General features: G+C 36.4%; 1 protein-coding gene across 2 annotated transcripts in view; it reads right to left on the bottom strand.

Moving 5' to 3' along the window:
• Window positions 1-268: 268 nt before the first annotated feature.
• LRRC69 (leucine rich repeat containing 69) overlaps window positions 269-17,276 on the bottom strand; it is a gene marked incomplete at both ends in the record, with an annotated part of 99,786 nt that continues 82,778 nt past the window's right edge. For both annotated transcript variants that reach the window (XM_080801912.1, XM_080801911.1), the window contains 2 exons: window positions 269-379; window positions 15,893-16,072. In XM_080801912.1, the coding sequence (XP_080658038.1) occupies window positions 269-379; window positions 15,893-16,072 (291 nt within the window). The remainder of the gene's footprint in view (window positions 380-15,892; window positions 16,073-17,276) is intronic.

Below are 17,276 nucleotides of genomic sequence, written 5' to 3' on the forward strand. Positions count from 1 at the left end.
CACTTGCCACACAGATCTTTATTTTTCCATTCTTTATTTTGTTTTTAAATCGAAGAAGAAACAGCACACCTAGAGTCTAAGCAAGCTAAAGGTAGAGTAAAGCGGTTAAATTGGGATCTTTACAAGTAAATTATTTTTCTTCCTTTGTTTAATGTGCTGGCAAAAAGAACAGACACAGTATGGTGTCATAAGTAGGTTATAATCTGACTCTGTGTGCAGAGCCTGTGGGGCAAGTCATGTGAGGCTCTAAATGAGCTGCTCACCGGCTCTACACTTGAGCAATTCCAAAGAGGTTAGGGCCACGTTGATTAAAACATTTGTAAGAACAAATTAATATTCGAAGAGGTACCAGCTGTAGATTTCTGCTTATCTTCCAGTTCTAAAAGGTAAAGATTAAAAATAAAATTAAAGCAGTACTCAATAAATATTTTTGAATAAAATAAACATTAACTTTTTCTGAGATTTCATAACATTAACTTCTAAAGGGCACACTATTCTATTTATGCTTAATTCGCTCTTTTCCCACACACAAATAAATTAACTAGCTAAGAAAGGCATCTTCAAAATTAAACAAAGGGGTGCCTGGGTGCTTCAGTCAGTGGAGTGTCCGACTCTTGGTTTCAGTTCAGGTCATGATCTCGGGGTCCTGAGGTCCAGCTCCATGCTGGGCTCAGTGAAGAGTCTGCTTGAGATTCCCTCTCTTCCTTTCCCTCTGTCCCTCCTCCCATTCTTTCCCTCTCCAAAATAATTAAATCTTTTAAAAAATTAACAAAATTCAAATGATAAAGGATTATCTATGCTTTTACCCAAATATATTATTACTCAGTCTAACCATAATGAGTTTCAGATGAAAGTAAAAAATGATACACAATCCACACAAACCTGACTTCTGCCCTATAGGGATGTTAAATTGATCAATCAGCAGACATTTATTGAACTCCCCAACGGATATCTTGGTTTGGCTCGTCCACCATCCATTTGCCCATGGAAATTAATCTTAATATTCTTTGCTCGCTATGCATAAAATGTTCATTAAGATTGGCTAGATTTCAGACAATTTGCCCAATGCGTGACTTAAATTTCTGTACTTCAAATCTGTTTTTCATTCTCAATGCACAAAATAGGCAGTCAAAAACCTTGTTAGCCAACTTAGCATACATGTCTTCACCACTAATGCTGGAAATAATGGCAACTTCAAAAGCTTACCATCTGTATGCTTTATAAACAACTTCTGAAGTCAACATAGCTCTCAAAGAATCCAAAACAGTCACACAACTAATAGTGTAACTCGTTGACAGTGCCACTTGCTTTTATCATGAACCCATTGGGCTGTCATCATCACAATCCACAGTGAGAGATTTCATTACTGTTTTGTTCACTCTTCCACAAAAGAACAGTGAGGGCCCATTTAAAGGCTCAAATACCTAAGCACAGTTATAAATCCACCCTTGAGAGAGTAATAGCCTTCCAACCTTGGTGGTAAATCAGTAGGGAAGTCAGTCATATGTGATATCACCTTTTCATCCCTCCAACCATAACTATGAAGTGCTCAGAGGATACATGGCACTTTATAATGATAAAATATCTGGGATTAAGGCAGAAAATGGTACAGACTCTCAAAAAATCTGACTTTATTCCTAAAAGGAAGTTTAGCTGATCAATCAGCAAATATTTACTGAAATCTCGATTCAGTATCTTATTTTTGCTTATCCAGCATCTATTCCCCATTCTGCTGGCACAAAAGCCTGTCTTTTCCTTTTGGGAACCACCCCTTCACTGATTTCAGTGTTTATTTTATGGAAGAGAGAGGATAACTGACCCCACCCCCTGGCTCAAGACTTAGCCCTGTAACTCAAGCCTGGCACATAACCCAAGAGAGTCCAATAAAGTCAAAGAACATCATGCCTAGGGCTTTCCCTGGATCTACTAAGAGAAGGAAGCTCTCCCTCTATTGCCAGAGGGCATAGTGTAGGGTACAATGAGTGCAAAACCAGGACAAAGGAAAGCAGAGACAATACACACAGAAGGACAGATTCCTGATGATAAATTTGGGTTACCTGACCCAGCATGACTAAATATTCAGACAGACCCATTCCTAGGCCTTGTTTATTACTCGTTATTAGTTAGTTAGTTAGTTAGTTAGTTAGTTAACTAGTGCATAAGTTGTGTTTCTTTAACTTGCAACCAAAAATTCTGACAAATTATAAGCAACCTAAAATCTGAACCACATTAAGCAAAGTTCCAAGAATACAAAGATATAAATAACAAATAATCTCTGCCTTGAAGAATCTTTTCAGTATCTAGTTGGAAAGCTAATATATAAACACAAAAAATAACTAGAAACATACGGTTCAACACCATGATAGGTTCTATATTAATTCAGAGAAGGGAGATACCACCATAGGCTGCACATTAAACAAAATTTTGCGGTGTAAGAAAATGGTGAGCTGGGTTTTGAAGGATGACCAGGTTGTGACTGCCTGGAAAGGACATGAAAGGACATTGAAAAAGAGTGAGAAGTGAGAGCATAAGTTCAAGAATGTGCATATTGTATTGGGGAAACAATACAGTATAAACAATAAATAGACCATAAAATATTGAAGCATGGACTATCAACAATAAATGAATACATTAATCTAGAGGTAAGACGAATTTGTAAAGTTTTCCAATGATACACACATTATATACAGTATTTTAAATCTATATGAGATCATAGTGATCAACTGGATTGTAATGGCTAAGTGTTGAAATTGTGCTCAAAAGCTAAATGTGTTTTTTCTTCTTTGCATGGGGTCCAACCAGCTACCCCTGCTTACTACTGTAGCACATTTCATCTAGAACTAAGGACTGTCAAAATAAATCACACTAAAACACTTCACTTAGTGGCTATTTAAGATTCTAGAACAAAAAGAGTACAGCCATGAACCAAGAGGAGTTTACAGAAAGAAAGACAAACATAAACCAAGGAAACAAGTGGAGCCATACAGTTAATCTGATTTGCTTTGTCCAGTTTCTCCATGAGGTAAGAAGTTTACAACAGAAACTATTAAAGACATTTTCCATTTCCACTGTGGTTTTAGCCATTTCCCCTTGTCATTAAGAAACTGTATGGGCAGGGTTTGGGTTGGCTCTTGTTGCAAGCAGGAATGCAAAGGTTCTGTATCCCTCTTTCCCCTTCTTGGGGTATCAAAGTTTAGTTAATTAGAATAAAATGTTTTGTTTCATTTTTTAGAAGTTTATTTTATCAAGGACCATTATCAGTTTTGTACTGAATATGAAACTTTGCTTGTAATTATTCTATAACTTAATAATTACTATTTCTGATATCTCTCAGTACTGTGAATTGTTTGAAATTTTACTAAGAAAAATGAACTCAACATAATTCCTTGGGAACATACTTTTCCAACTAATCACTGGACACAGTAATGTTTTCATAAAAAAAAAAAAGAAAGTCTCAAATACCTGACATGCTGATATCCATTTAAATTTCTATGCCCATTTATGGCTTCATCACAATCGTTTCTACCAGTATGACACTTGCCCATTTGACATGAACATGTTACAAAAGAATAATGACACAACCTCTTATAGAGGACCTCTCTTCACAGGCCTCAATTAACATAACTTCAAGATTCTGTGGAAGATAATTACTGTTTTGGTTGTTGTTTACAGAGAGAAATTGAAATATCTGAAAGCTCCTTTCTGTCAAGCTGAAGTTAGAAAAGGAAAAGGAATTGTCTATGATTAGACATGCTTTTATTCTGAAGTATCTTTGTAGCAAAAAGCTTTAAAATGTAAAAATATACTACAGTCTTATTTTTCACCCTTTACTATGTATAGTGTAATGCATTATTTCCTAAAGCGAATGAATATATGATTACATCCTCTCCCTATTTTAGGAAAAAGCAGTTTTATATTTTAAGTTTAAAAACACATTTACTAAGTTTTGTATTTTTTGAATGGCAGAATTGAGTTTTTAAAAAATTTCAATACATGCTTTATCAGTGACAATTACTGTCATATTTTAAACTGAGAAATAAAAAATTGTCAAAATATATATTAATATCACAGTATAAAGCAAAGCTTTGAATAAGGTTTCAGTATTACATGAAACAGAAACAGAAAGCCTAAGAAAAAAGAGTAAGATGGTTTCCTGTTTTCTTCAGAAAAGTATCATAGTAGGCAGAGTAATATCTGAACCCCCCTTGCAAAGAGGTTCATGTCCTAATGCCTGGAATCTGTGAATATGTATGTTAACCTTACATCGCAGAAGGGACTTTACAGGTATGATTAATACAAGGACCTCGAGAGGTACATATTTATTCTGTATTATCTAGGTGGGCCCAATTTCATACATGGATTGTTAAAAGTGGAAGAGGGAGACAGAAGAGAAGATCCAAGTGATGTGATGTGAGGACAGTCCTGCCAATGTTGGCTTTGAGCCAAGGAATGTCAGTGGCCTCTAAAAGCTGGAAAGAACAAGAAAATGGATCCTCCCCTAGAGTCTCCAGAAAGCAATGCAGCCCTACTGACACCTTGTTTTTAGCTCAGTGAGACTCGTGTTGGACTTCGGACCTTCTACTGAACTGTGACATCATAAATTTTCGTTAGGAAACCAAGTTTATGGCAATTTGTTACAGCAGCAATGGGAAACTAATACTGGTCTCATGTTTCAAATTAGCAGGACCATGAAAAGCATGACTATGACAGCCCCTCAGACACTCTGAAGCTAGGAGAGGCTTTGGTCTAATCCCTTCATTGCCCAGATAAGGAAATTAGTCCAGATATAATGAGAAGAAAGGTGGTTTAGCTTAAGCCTCAGAACTCAAGCTAGAGAGAGAACTAGACATTAAGTTCACTAAACTCTTACTCAGTGTTAGTCAGAGTATTCCTCCTGCCTTCTTTCACCAGGGTAGGATTTTGGTTATGGTTTAATAACAATATGCAGAATTCTCTGAAAGAATAAACAGTTGTTGGAAATTGCACACATTTTCAGATAACGCACAGAAGTACACTGCTTTGCTGTTCCGATCTATCTGCAACTGGCTAACTATATTCACATGAATTACCCACACAACACTTGAAACTCAGTATGTCTGTGATAAAACTTGGGGTCTTGCCTCCCAGATCAGCTCCCTCAGGAGTTTCCTGGTTTTTCTCCTTCACACCCTTCTGCAGTTTCCCTTATCCAATCAATCAAGTTCCATCATCCATCCTCCTCCCATGGAGCCTCTTTCCTTGCATTTTCTAATGATACACCTTACACCCACACTAGGCAACCACTAATTGATCTCTTTTCTTCATCTTCCCTTCTCTTCAACCTCTAATTAATCCTGAACAGTTCTGCCAAATGATTCCTTCTAAAATACATCTTTTTTTATATCTTTGGCTTGTCCACATTTAGTAGGACTCCATTTCCAAATGGGATCAAGTTCAAACTCCTTATTCTATCCTTTGACAGGTTTATAGAATTTGACCTCATTTTTTTAATAATGTCTCCTCCCAGTCCATGAACTAATTTAACTGATTCACTGCCCTATGAACAAGATCCATTCTCCTCCATATCATTCTCTTCTAAAATATCCCCTCTGCCTCCTTCGCCATGTATCTGAATTTTACCTATGTCAAGGCCTTGTAAAGTCGCAGCATCTTTCTGGGTACCTTCCAGGCCAGACAACTTAAAATGATCTCGTCTTCCACTTTGAAGCACGAAAGCTCTTACCACACATTTAACATTTAGTTTGTATTGCTAGTGTCTTTTTCATCTTTAGAGTTTAAGCTCTTAGATTTTAAACCATTTGGGACCAACTAGTTCCCCTACTTATCTGCCCTGTACTTAGAACCGGAGTTTCCTGTTTAAAGCAGGACCTCAAATATTTACAAAGTGACTGAAAATAATTTTTAAAAATCTAAGAATGACAACTCTCCACACCAGTAGTGAGAAAAGCCAGCAATGAGCACTACTCTAAAGTTAACTGCTCCAGGGGCGCCTGGGTGGCTCAGTGGGTTAAAGCCTCTGCTTTTGGCTAAGGTCATGATCCTGGGGTCCTGGGATTGAGCCCCACATCGGGCTCTCTGCTCAGTAGGGAGCCTGCTTCCCTTCCTCTCTCTCCACCTGCCTCTCTGCCTACTTGTGATCTCTGCCTGTCAAATAAATAAATAAAATCTTTGAAAAAAAAAAGATTTAAAAAAAAATAAAATAAAAATAAAGTTAACTGCTCCATTTAAGAAGGGGAGCCACACATTCAGATTTGCCCAGGACAGTCCTGATTTCTTGCTGGTTTTCCAGCTTATTAATAACGTTCACTTCCACTCGCAAAAGCATCTTGGCTGAAGTAATACATGACATGGTCATTCTGCCTGTAGGGCACTTTGGACTGTGGTAAGAGCAGAAACCAGGAAGAAATCCCTGCTTACGTCCCAGCCACCCACCCAGCTAAGCAGCATTCTCTCCTCTACAGAGTAACCCTGCTCTTCAACACCATGTCTGCATAATCAGTGTCTTTTGAATTTCACGTGAGAGGTTCAAACATTTTGGGGACACACAGGTCCAGATAAAGGTGCTGAAGTTGAATGCAATTTGAGATTCTTTAGAAGAAAAAATAATCATAGCTATTGAATACAACTGTGACTCTACCCAGCAGTTTAAGAACAAAAGGGAGAGTTTTCTAAAGAGAAAAGAAAATTCGATGAGTACCTATAGGAGTAGAAGTAATCAAGATACAGTGTGTGAGTTCATTTATACTATAACTGTTTTGCTATTTTCTGAATAAAATAATAAAGAACATTCATACCATTTCAATTTTTCTGAACAATAAATACATATTACTTTCACGACTGTTTAGAATTAGAAATGTGATGCCTTCTGATCCTCTTAGTGCCTAATGTACATTAAATTGACTAACCACTGCATAAATGTTTTAAAACCTACATTCATTTTCACAGTTGGCTGGCTGAAATGATCAGTTTCATAAATGAATGTCAGTGGTATCTAAACAGTAATAACTTTTTACTGCAAAGTAAGATTTTGCTCTATAAGTAATGAGTAAAATTATTAAATGTAATCTTATGTTTCATTACTGGCAGCTTGTCATAAAAAAGGAATTAAGGTCGCAAATTTTCATTTATTTTCATAGAGTAGATCAGCATTTTCACTCATTTGTAGTGAAACCTACTCAATCTAATCTCTTTTGAGGGTAGTTTTAATTACATTACATCATTCAACACAGGGTTGAGAGTTCATGTTCCAAACGGTTCCCTCCCTAAACTCTTCAACTTTAAAGGTATCTGGGGAAATGTTAAGTTCAACCAATGTAACTATACAAAATGAAAACTATCAAATGCATATCTTGGGCCCAGGATCATTCTTAAGTGTTTGGAAAGGATTTTATGAGACCATTTAGGTTACCTCTAAGTTACTAGTTCAAATATGGCCCAAGTTGATAGTAACTAAAAAGGATTAGCTTTTGTTGCTATTTTAAATATTTATATCATTAGCAGTCAATACTTAAATATCAATTGCACTGAAAATGTTGATAATTCTATCATTGCTAAGGACTTGTTTAACTCAGATGGCAAGAGCTGCAACATTTGGAAAAACACAATAGCATCTGGATGAATTATGGTAAAGGTTAATATTTGATATTGAGCAAAACTTTTCATCAGCTACTTTTCAGCCCTCATCTCACTACTTCATAAGTACCACATAATTTCACATTCACCTGAATACAAGCAATTACAATTCGATATTTGGTTGTTTCTAGTTGTTTTATGTCAAGAATAAAGACCCATTTGTCATCAAGTATCTCCCCCCTTCAACTGTGCCTTCAGATGGCAAACTCCGGCAGAGACAGAACATTCTGTAAAGCACAACAAAGCAACCAGACGTTGGCATTATCAAATAGGCTCTCCCTTCATGATAAATTATTTACTCTAAAGGTCAGCGTTCTCTAAAATTCATTCCTGAAAAGATAATTAAGATATTAAATTTTTTTAATAGAAAGGAAGGCTTCTAGGCAAACTAGTTTTTGTATAATCTCTTCCTACTTAAGTGGAAAAGCAACACAAAATCCTAAAAACATATAAAAGCAACTGTTTACCAGCATGGTTAATCTGATTATCATCTTGTGTATTTTGTGCACATTTTCATTCTAGAAACGGGGAACTAAACAACTCCATTAAAATAAGATGTTTTAACTGTCAAGTACCAGGTAATGTATATCTCAATCTAAATTTTCTTTATCCAATTTTTAAATATCCTTAAATTTATTTGGCATAATTTATAAATTCACAGTATACACTTATTCTAATTCCATTGTTACATACTTTTTTCACTGTCACAAACTTACTAAATGTTACTTAATTTTTTCAATTATTTTTATAAAGTTAAGATCAGTGGTTATTTCAAATCAAAACAATTTTCCTTTTCGAATTTTTTCTTCTCACAATTTCTTGATGTTCCAATGTCTTTTGCCTATCAACTTATCTAGGCATACAATTCTAGATTTTGAGTTATTTTCTCTTAGTGCTTGAGGATATTATACCATTTTTTCCTGGCATCTGCTTTCAGTCCATTGTCATTTCTTTGGAGGTGATCTATTTTATTAAAAATTTATCTTTAGCTCTTAATAGCTCCTCTTTGGCATAATGCAGTTTTACCAATATGGGTCCAGAGATGGATTTGTTCTTTTTTATTCCCCTTAGCACCCAGGGTGCTATTTCAATGTGAGAATTGGGTCTTTCTTCAATAACTGAATATTTTCTGCCATTTGAAAGTATTCACACCTAGGTCTCAGACTTATTTTCTTAACCATTATGTTTTTAACCCATGCTATATTTTTATGCCATTCTGTTATGTTTATAATGCACTCAGGCATACTTAATTGATAAAAAGATATTCTTATCCCCCTTTTAATTTTTTTAAAGATTTTATTTACTTATTTGTGAGAGAGAGAATATGACTTGGAGGGAGCAGCAGAGAGAGAAGCAGGCTCCCCACTGAGTAGGGAGCCTGATGTGGGGCTTAATTCCAGAACCCTGAGATCATGACCTTGAGCCAAAAGCAGAGGCAGACGCTTAACAAACTGAGCCACCCAGGTGCCCTTTGCTTTTAATTTTTAAAATGAAATTATGTAGATACCAAACCTTTTTATTCTCCTATCCTTTCTTCCATCCTTATTGTCTCTTCAGTAATGACCAGTGTTACGCATGAGTGCATGTGTGTGTGCATCTGTATAAAATCCCGTAGGAAAAGTCTTCCCTTCATCTGGCCTGAATGCCAGTCATGCTAGGTTCCACTCCATAAGTCAACAGAGGAAAAGCCTCATCTCTCTTCCACCTGACAGTCTTTCAAATATAGGAAGGCAGCTGTTGTGGATAACTATATAACCATCAATCAATGAATTTATTTGCACTTTCTTTTATGGTTCAAAATAAAAGTGTGTATGCTATAGAAGTACAACAAAGAGAGACCTGAAGGGGGTATCAGGAGGCATTAACTCAAGTCCTAACCTCAAAGATTTGAAACTTATGATGAACAAGCTTCTTATCTTATTTAGTTGCTTCACTTTCGAATGGAGGCAATGAAAACCAAGTCATCAAGTTAATACGAACACTGTGACCTCATGTTACTCAAATATCACCTCCTCAGAAAAGTTTCCCTTAAGCCTCCTGCTATAAGATGAATGTTGGTGTCCTTCCAAAATTCATGTGTTAGTCCTCATGACTAATGTCATGATTTTAGAAGAGGAGGCCTTTGGGGGGATGATTAGATCAGGAGGACAGAGCCATCATGACTGGGTCTTAGAAGAGACCTCCTAGCATCTTCCAACATGTGAGAATACAACAAGAAATGTGTGACCCAAAAGAGGGCCCTCAACCAACCAATCTGGCACCTTGATCTCTGACTTCTAGCCTCCAGAACTGGAAGATATAAATTTCTGTCATTTATAAGCCACTCAGTCTGTAGTATTTCATTATAGAGGCCTGGACAGGGACACCTCCTAAGTAGCTGCTTGCTTTGTCTGTGATGCCACAGTAGGAGTATATAACACCTCATTATAATGCTTATCACACTGTTTTTTAATAAATAGTCTGTGATTTCCTCAATGGCATGGACTGTCTTATTCATCTTTGGATGCTTAGAGGCGAGCATAGTACCTTGCACAGAGTAGCGCCCATTAAAGGTAACTGAAGGAAAAAAATACATACAAATCATACTCTAAGTGGGAAACTACCACAACTATCCATTTTCTAGTTATTTAAGAACTTTCAAATCTGCTCTTTTTAGCTTACGCAATCCCTTAAGGTGGTGGAAAAGATGAGGCTTATCATGTGGTAACCAATTTGAGCCCTATTAATTCCTTAAAGTAGGCAGCACAAAATCAAAACACTAAACCCTTCCTGAATTAGCACAAAACACAGACTAATTTTAAGTTTCATCTTCTATTAGCTCTGTCCACAGCCTACAAATCATATATTTCCTCATCCTTGAAATCTTTCCTCAAGCCTTCCTCACCCTCGAGGAAACATCCTATTACTCTCCTACCTTTATCCTATACATTTCATGGAGATTAGTCAAGACGTGCAGACTTTATTTCTGTGTTCTCACTGGGTTTCTGACCAATGGGACCTGCTTCCCATTTAATGACATTTAACGACACAAAGGATACCATCTTCCTCTCCCAATTTTCTAGCCCGGTTTTTTCTCCTCAGCTCTGAATCTCTCAACTTGGCACCTTTAACCAACTCATGATTGAGCCTATAGCAGAATAAGGGAACAGCCAAATTATCTCACCCAGAGAATACTGTGGTAGGAAAGGACAAGAAGGGCAAAGGTATTCTAAGTTCAGAACTAAAAAGGACAGGGCACAGAAGAGATAAGCAAAGGTCAATGGGAAGTGGGTCACTGAGCAGACACCATCAGGAAGATAGGACCACATGTGAGGTCTTGACAGGATGACCATAAACTTCAGAGGATGCCCACCTGGGACACTACTCAAGAGCTCCAAAAATTGGATGATACAGGAAGAAAGGGAGGAGAAGGTAATCCTGAATGATCAAGATTATATCTTAAATGACCAAAAACATCATAAAATTACCACATAAACTTGGAATTAACTAAAATAACTTTTCCAGTAGAATGAGGGTCCAAATAGAAGATAAGTTCCGCAGAAGAAAACGTGAGAAAATCCTGTTTATCACATATCTGTGTTTTATAGCTAGAAAATCTGTGCTTGCACTACCTGATTTTGGCCCTCACCGATTCCCTGACTATATTTTCTCATTCTCCTTTGCTGACCCCTGCTTTTGTTCATCCCTCTGGTATAATCATCCTCAAGGGTTCTGTCCTTCTGACCTTCTCACCTCACCAGATAAGTCTCCTTGAGCAATCTTCATTCCCCTGGCTTCGGGTATCTCATATAAACAATTCTTAAATTCTCATCACTAGCTCCAACCTCTCTTTGTCAAAAAATTTAAAAACCTCATCTTGCTACTCCATTGTTTCAACAACTGTAAGTAGGTCTTATGGGCTAAAACATGCCCTCCACAAATTCAAATGTTGAAATCCTAACCCCCTGTACCTCCAAATGTGACTATAGTGGGAAGTAGGGTCCTTAAAATGGTAATTATGTTAAAATGAGGTCATCATGGTGGGCCCTAATTCAATGTGACCGTGTGCTTATAAGAAGAGGAAATTTGGACATGGATGGGTACAAAGGGAAGATTATGTGAACACACAGAGATGATGGCCATCTATGAGACAAGGAGAGAAGTCACAAAAGAAACCAAGCCTTCTGACACCTGGGTGAGAAACGTGAGAAAATAAATTTCTGTTGTTTAAACCTCTCAGTCTGTGGCCCTTTGTGACAGCAGCTGTAACAAACTGTAACAAACCAATATAGTACTTTTCAAAATAAAGTTCAAACACAAGCGCCGTCCTGATCTCACACCTGCTTCTCTCTCTAATGTCATCTCCCATCTCTGCGAGTTTTCTGCACTCACTGTGTAATTTACTTGCATGATGTTACCTTTGCACAGGCAGTTCCCTTACCAAAAATGCCTGTCTACTGGTTCTTTATTCTAATACTTCCCCATCACTCAAAGCACATTTACAAGCAATGCTTATTAAAATAATGTTAACATGTATTATGCGTTCAAGTACCAAGAACAATCACTGTGTTAGGCCCCAGGGATAGACAGAGAATGTTCCCAGTTAAATGAGATGACTTCTTCTCAGAACACCCTGTGCATCCCTCCATCACTGTACTTACTCAAGAATGTAATAATTCTTTCTTGTCTGAAGGCCTTAATTTTTTATATCTATCCTGCTGGTATCTAAAATGCACTAGTGTGCATGTACTGTGCTAAGCACCATCTATACAGAAGCTCATGTATCATTCATCTCAGCCCTGTGAGATATGTACTATTCTTATTATTGCAATTTGACAATGAAAGTTAAGCCTCAAAGAGGAAATTAAGATGACCCAGGTGGTTAAGTGGCAGGGCTGATCATCAAGCCTAACTTGTCAGATTCCAATCACTTTCTTATACCGCTTTCCTTAGAACGTATAAGTTCCTGAGAGGCTGGAGCTCTATATTCCTAGCCCTTGGTAAAGTACCTGACACATAGTAGTAAAAAAAAATTCATGAGTTTGAGTAGATAAATAAATGATGATAGAATAAGGCTCTTTTACATGATGCCTTAAATTCATTTGAAGCAAATGAGAAATAACTGGGTTGAAAAGCATAGGAAAAATGGTCTACCACGTCTCGTTAAGAGAAAGGAATAATGTACATGGGTTCCCTCCACAGAAACCCTACTCAGCAGCTTTGTGAACTGAGCCAAAGTACTTTGCTCCTCTGCAACTTGGATTTAACACTGGTGTCATGAGGTTATTTTGTACATTAATTGAGGTATACCATGCTTAGTATGATATGAGGCACAGTACCAAATAAATGTTGGAGGCAGTTACTATCATTAGGTGTGACTTCTCTACTTGAAATGACACTAGCAGCTCATCAGATGATTTTAAGAAAAAAAAATCTATTACAGAAAAAACATTTTCCCCAAGAAAGACAGAAAGATGTTCATTGGGGGAAAAAAAGAAAAATGGCAACTTCTCCAAGGTGTTCGTGTCATGACCAGTGAAAAGCAGAGTTTTTCGACAACTTTTACCAAGTAATATGGCATGCGTTATACTCATTAAATGTCTCTTGAATGTAACTATCAATTCCAGATGGTAATGTGAACAATTCACAGATAGGTTACATAAGCAATAAGGACTACAGATTTACTCCCATCTTGAGAACCAACTTACATTTTTATTTTCAATTTTCCACTGATGAGCTCTCTCTTCTCTTGGTATTTCATGTCCAACTGGTTTTCACTTTTAAATTTCTCTTCAGCCATTATTTTACCTTGACATTAGCCCTCACTGGCAGCAGTTCTGCCAGATTTTTCTCTAAGATACATTTGATATATTAATAACCTAATAGAATGGAAGAACTGGATTTTCAAACCCAGATCTTGTGATTCATCAGCCTTTCTCAGAAATAAAATATGTACCAACCACTGTGCTGAGCTCTCTATAGTCTCACTCCTGTTCAACAGAGTACTGAAAATCCTGGCCAGCACAGACAGGCTAGAAAATGAAATAAAAGGTGCCCTAATAGAAAAGAAAGCAGGATAACTGTCCTTGTTTGCAGATGCTATGCTATTATGTAGAGGAAATCCTAAAGACTCCTCCAAAAACCTGCTAACACTAATCAATAAATTCAGTAAGTCAACATACAAAAAAAAAGTCGTGTTTCTGTACACCAACAATAAAACATCCAAAAAAGAAATAAAGAAAGCAATTTCATTCACCAGCACATCAAAAACAATAAAGTTTTTGGAACTACATGTAGCCAACGAGGTGAAAGTACTCTACACTGAAAATTACAAGACTTTGATGAAAGAAACTGAAGGCACAAACAAATGGGAAGATATCCTATGTTCATTGGTCAGAAGAATTAATGTTGTCAAAATACCCATACTATCCAAAACCATCTATAAATTTAATGCAATCCCTATCAAAATTCCAATGACATTTTTCACAGAGATAGAAAAATAACAATCCTAAAATTTGGATGAAGCCACAAAAGATCCATAATGGCCAAAGGAATCCCCCCTCCCAAAAACAGAACAAAGCTGGATACATCACACTTTCTGATTTCAAATTGTATTATAAAGCCTATAGTAATCAAAACAGTACCTTACCAGCATAAAAACAGATACTTGGGCCAATGGAACAAAATCTAGATCCCAGAAATAAACCCTCACATATATGGTCAACTAATGTTTGACAAGCAAGCAAGAATACTCAAAGGAGAAGAGATAGTGTCTACAACACTATTGGAAAAACTGGATAATTACATGTAGAAGAATGAAATTGGACCCCTATCTTATACTAATCATAAAAATAAACTCAAAATGGACAAAGATTTAAATTTAAGGATTGAAACTGTAAAACTCCAAGAAAAAAACATAAGGGAAAAATCTTTTTTACCTTGGTCTTGGAAGTGATTTCCTGGATATGACACCAAAAACACAATAAAACGAAAAATAAATAAGTAGGTCTACACCAAACTAAAAAGATTCTTCACAGCAAAAGAAACTCAGTGAAATGAAAGGGCAACCTACAAAATGAGAGGAAATATTTATAGGATATATGTGAAAAAGGGTTAGTGTCCAAATATATAAAAAACTCATAAACTAACAGCAAAAAAATCAATTACCTAATTACAAAATGGGCAGAGAAACTGAATAGACATTTTTTCAAAGAAGACATACAAATGGACAACGGGTACATGAAAAGGTGCTCAACATCACTATTCATTCAGGGAAATGCAAATCGAAACCATAATGAGCTATCGCTTCACCAGTTACAATAGCTATCATTAAAATGGCAAGAGATACGTGTTGGCAAGAATATGGGAAAAAAAGAACTCTAGTCCACTGTTGTTGGGAGTGCAAATTAGTACAGCAGCTATGAAAAACAGTATTCATGTTCTTCAAAAAATTAAAAATAAAACTACCATGTGATCCAGCAATCCCACTTCTGAGTATATATCTAAAGAAATTGAAATCACTTATCTCATAAAGGTATCTGTACTCTCATATTCATTACAGCACTACTCATGACAGTGAGTAGTCAAGACATGGAAACAGTCTAAATGTCTGTCCATGGATGAATGGATAAAAAAAAAAGATGTGAGATACACACACACACACACACACACACAGAGGAATATTATTCAGCCACGAGAAAGGAAATCCTTCTATTTGCTACAAATTGGATGGATCTTGAGGGCATTATGCTAAATGAAGTAAGCCAGAGAGAAAAATACTTTATAATAACACTTAAAATATAATATAACTTAAAATATCTAAAAAAGACAAACTCAGAGATACAGTAAAGTAGTAAAGTGGTGATTGGTTTGAGTGGGAGAAATGGGGAGATATTGGTCAAAGGGTACACACTTCAAGTTACAAGACTAACAAGTCTAGGGATCTAGTGCACAGTCCGGTAAGTACAGTTAATAATACTATTTCATATACTTGATTGTTGCTAGTTTAGTAGATTAGAGGTGTTCTCATCACAAAAAAGAAATAACTATGAAGGTAATCATTTTGCAAATTTATGAATGTACCAAAGCAATATGCCTTACATAAACCTTAAACTTACACAATGTTATGTGTCAATATATCTCAGTAAAGCTCAATAAAAAGCATTATACTATCACAGAAGTAAATTCTTAGATAAAATTCTAGTTAGTATTGGTTGACTTGGGTAAGGACAAAGAATAAGAGAAGGTCTTAGGCTCTATTCACACAAAAAGCACCATTTACCTTTGGTGGAGGAACAAATTCAACACATTCCAGCCATATTGTTAAAAAGTAATTTCCACATATTGCACATTTTCTTCTCTGAGAGATTATGTTCCTGACCTGTGGGTGCTGTTCTATGACGTGCATTATGAAAGGATTCTTTCCTGCTAGCTCATTCATTATAAATCTTGATGTTATTTCCTAGATTAAAAAAATACAGTTCCTCAGATTATTTTTAAGGTAACTATTTTGTATTACAACTATTCTCATTTCACTAATTTACTTTTTTTGGCCTATTTCTCACAGTTTCTGTTAATTTTCCATAATACATATATAATAAATTCTATTGCTAGTGACTGATCTTATAAACTCATTTTCAATAATATAAGAAAAGCAAGTTGGGGCGCTTGGGTTGTTCAGTGGGTTAAAGCTTCTGCCTACTGCTCAGGTCATGATCCCAGGGTCCTGGGATCAAGCCCCACATCGGGCTCTCTGCTCCTCACGGAGCCTGCTTCCTCCTCTCTCTCTGTCTGCCTCTCTGCCTACTTGTGATCTCTGTCTGTCAAATAAATAAATAAAATCTTAAAAAAAAAGAAAAGAACAGCAAGTTACTTCCATTTAAATATTTCTACATCTCTTGCCTTCAGGAACCCAAATTATTAAAAATTTACATCATTAAAGTCTAGGTTCAAATGTTATACCTCTCATTATAATAAGCAAAAAAAAAAAGAAACAAAAAAATAATAAAAATAATAAAATAAACACAGACTGTACAAATATTCAAACTGGACTAAAAAATTGAGTCTGTCGTATTAACTAATGTCTAAATCCTTATTACTTAAACTGTGACTCATGGACCAATAGAATCTGTATCACCTCAAAACCTATTAGAAATGCAGACTTCCTGGGGCACCTGGGTGGCTCGGCTGGTTAAGCTTCCAGTGCCTGATTTTGGCTTAGCTCAGGATCTCAGGGTCCTGAGATTGAACTCTGTACCAGGTTCCGTGCTCAAGTCTGCTTTACTCCTCCTTCTCCCTCCACTCCTCCCCCTGCTGTCTCTCTCCCCTCAATCCCATAAATAAATAAATAAGTAAATAAATAAATCTTAAAAGAAGAAGGAAGAGGAGGAGGAGGAGAAAGAAATGCAGACTTTCAGCTGCACTTCAGACCTACTGAACCAGAATCTGCAATTTTAAAAGGTTCTCTGGGTAATCAGTGTGCCTGTTGAACTTTGAGATGCACTGGTCTAAGTTACCTGCTGCAGTGAGTACCTGAATAGAATCATATTGGTAAAGAGCACTGATTCCTATTGCCCAAATCTCTGAATTCAATCTGTATTAAATCTATCTACCCAGCCATGTCCAGAAACTTCACTTCAGGTAATAACTTAAAATATTAAATAACA

This window comes from Martes martes (assembly GCF_963455335.1).
Source record: "Martes martes genome assembly, chromosome: 4".
Taxonomy (NCBI): domain Eukaryota; kingdom Metazoa; phylum Chordata; class Mammalia; order Carnivora; family Mustelidae; genus Martes; species Martes martes.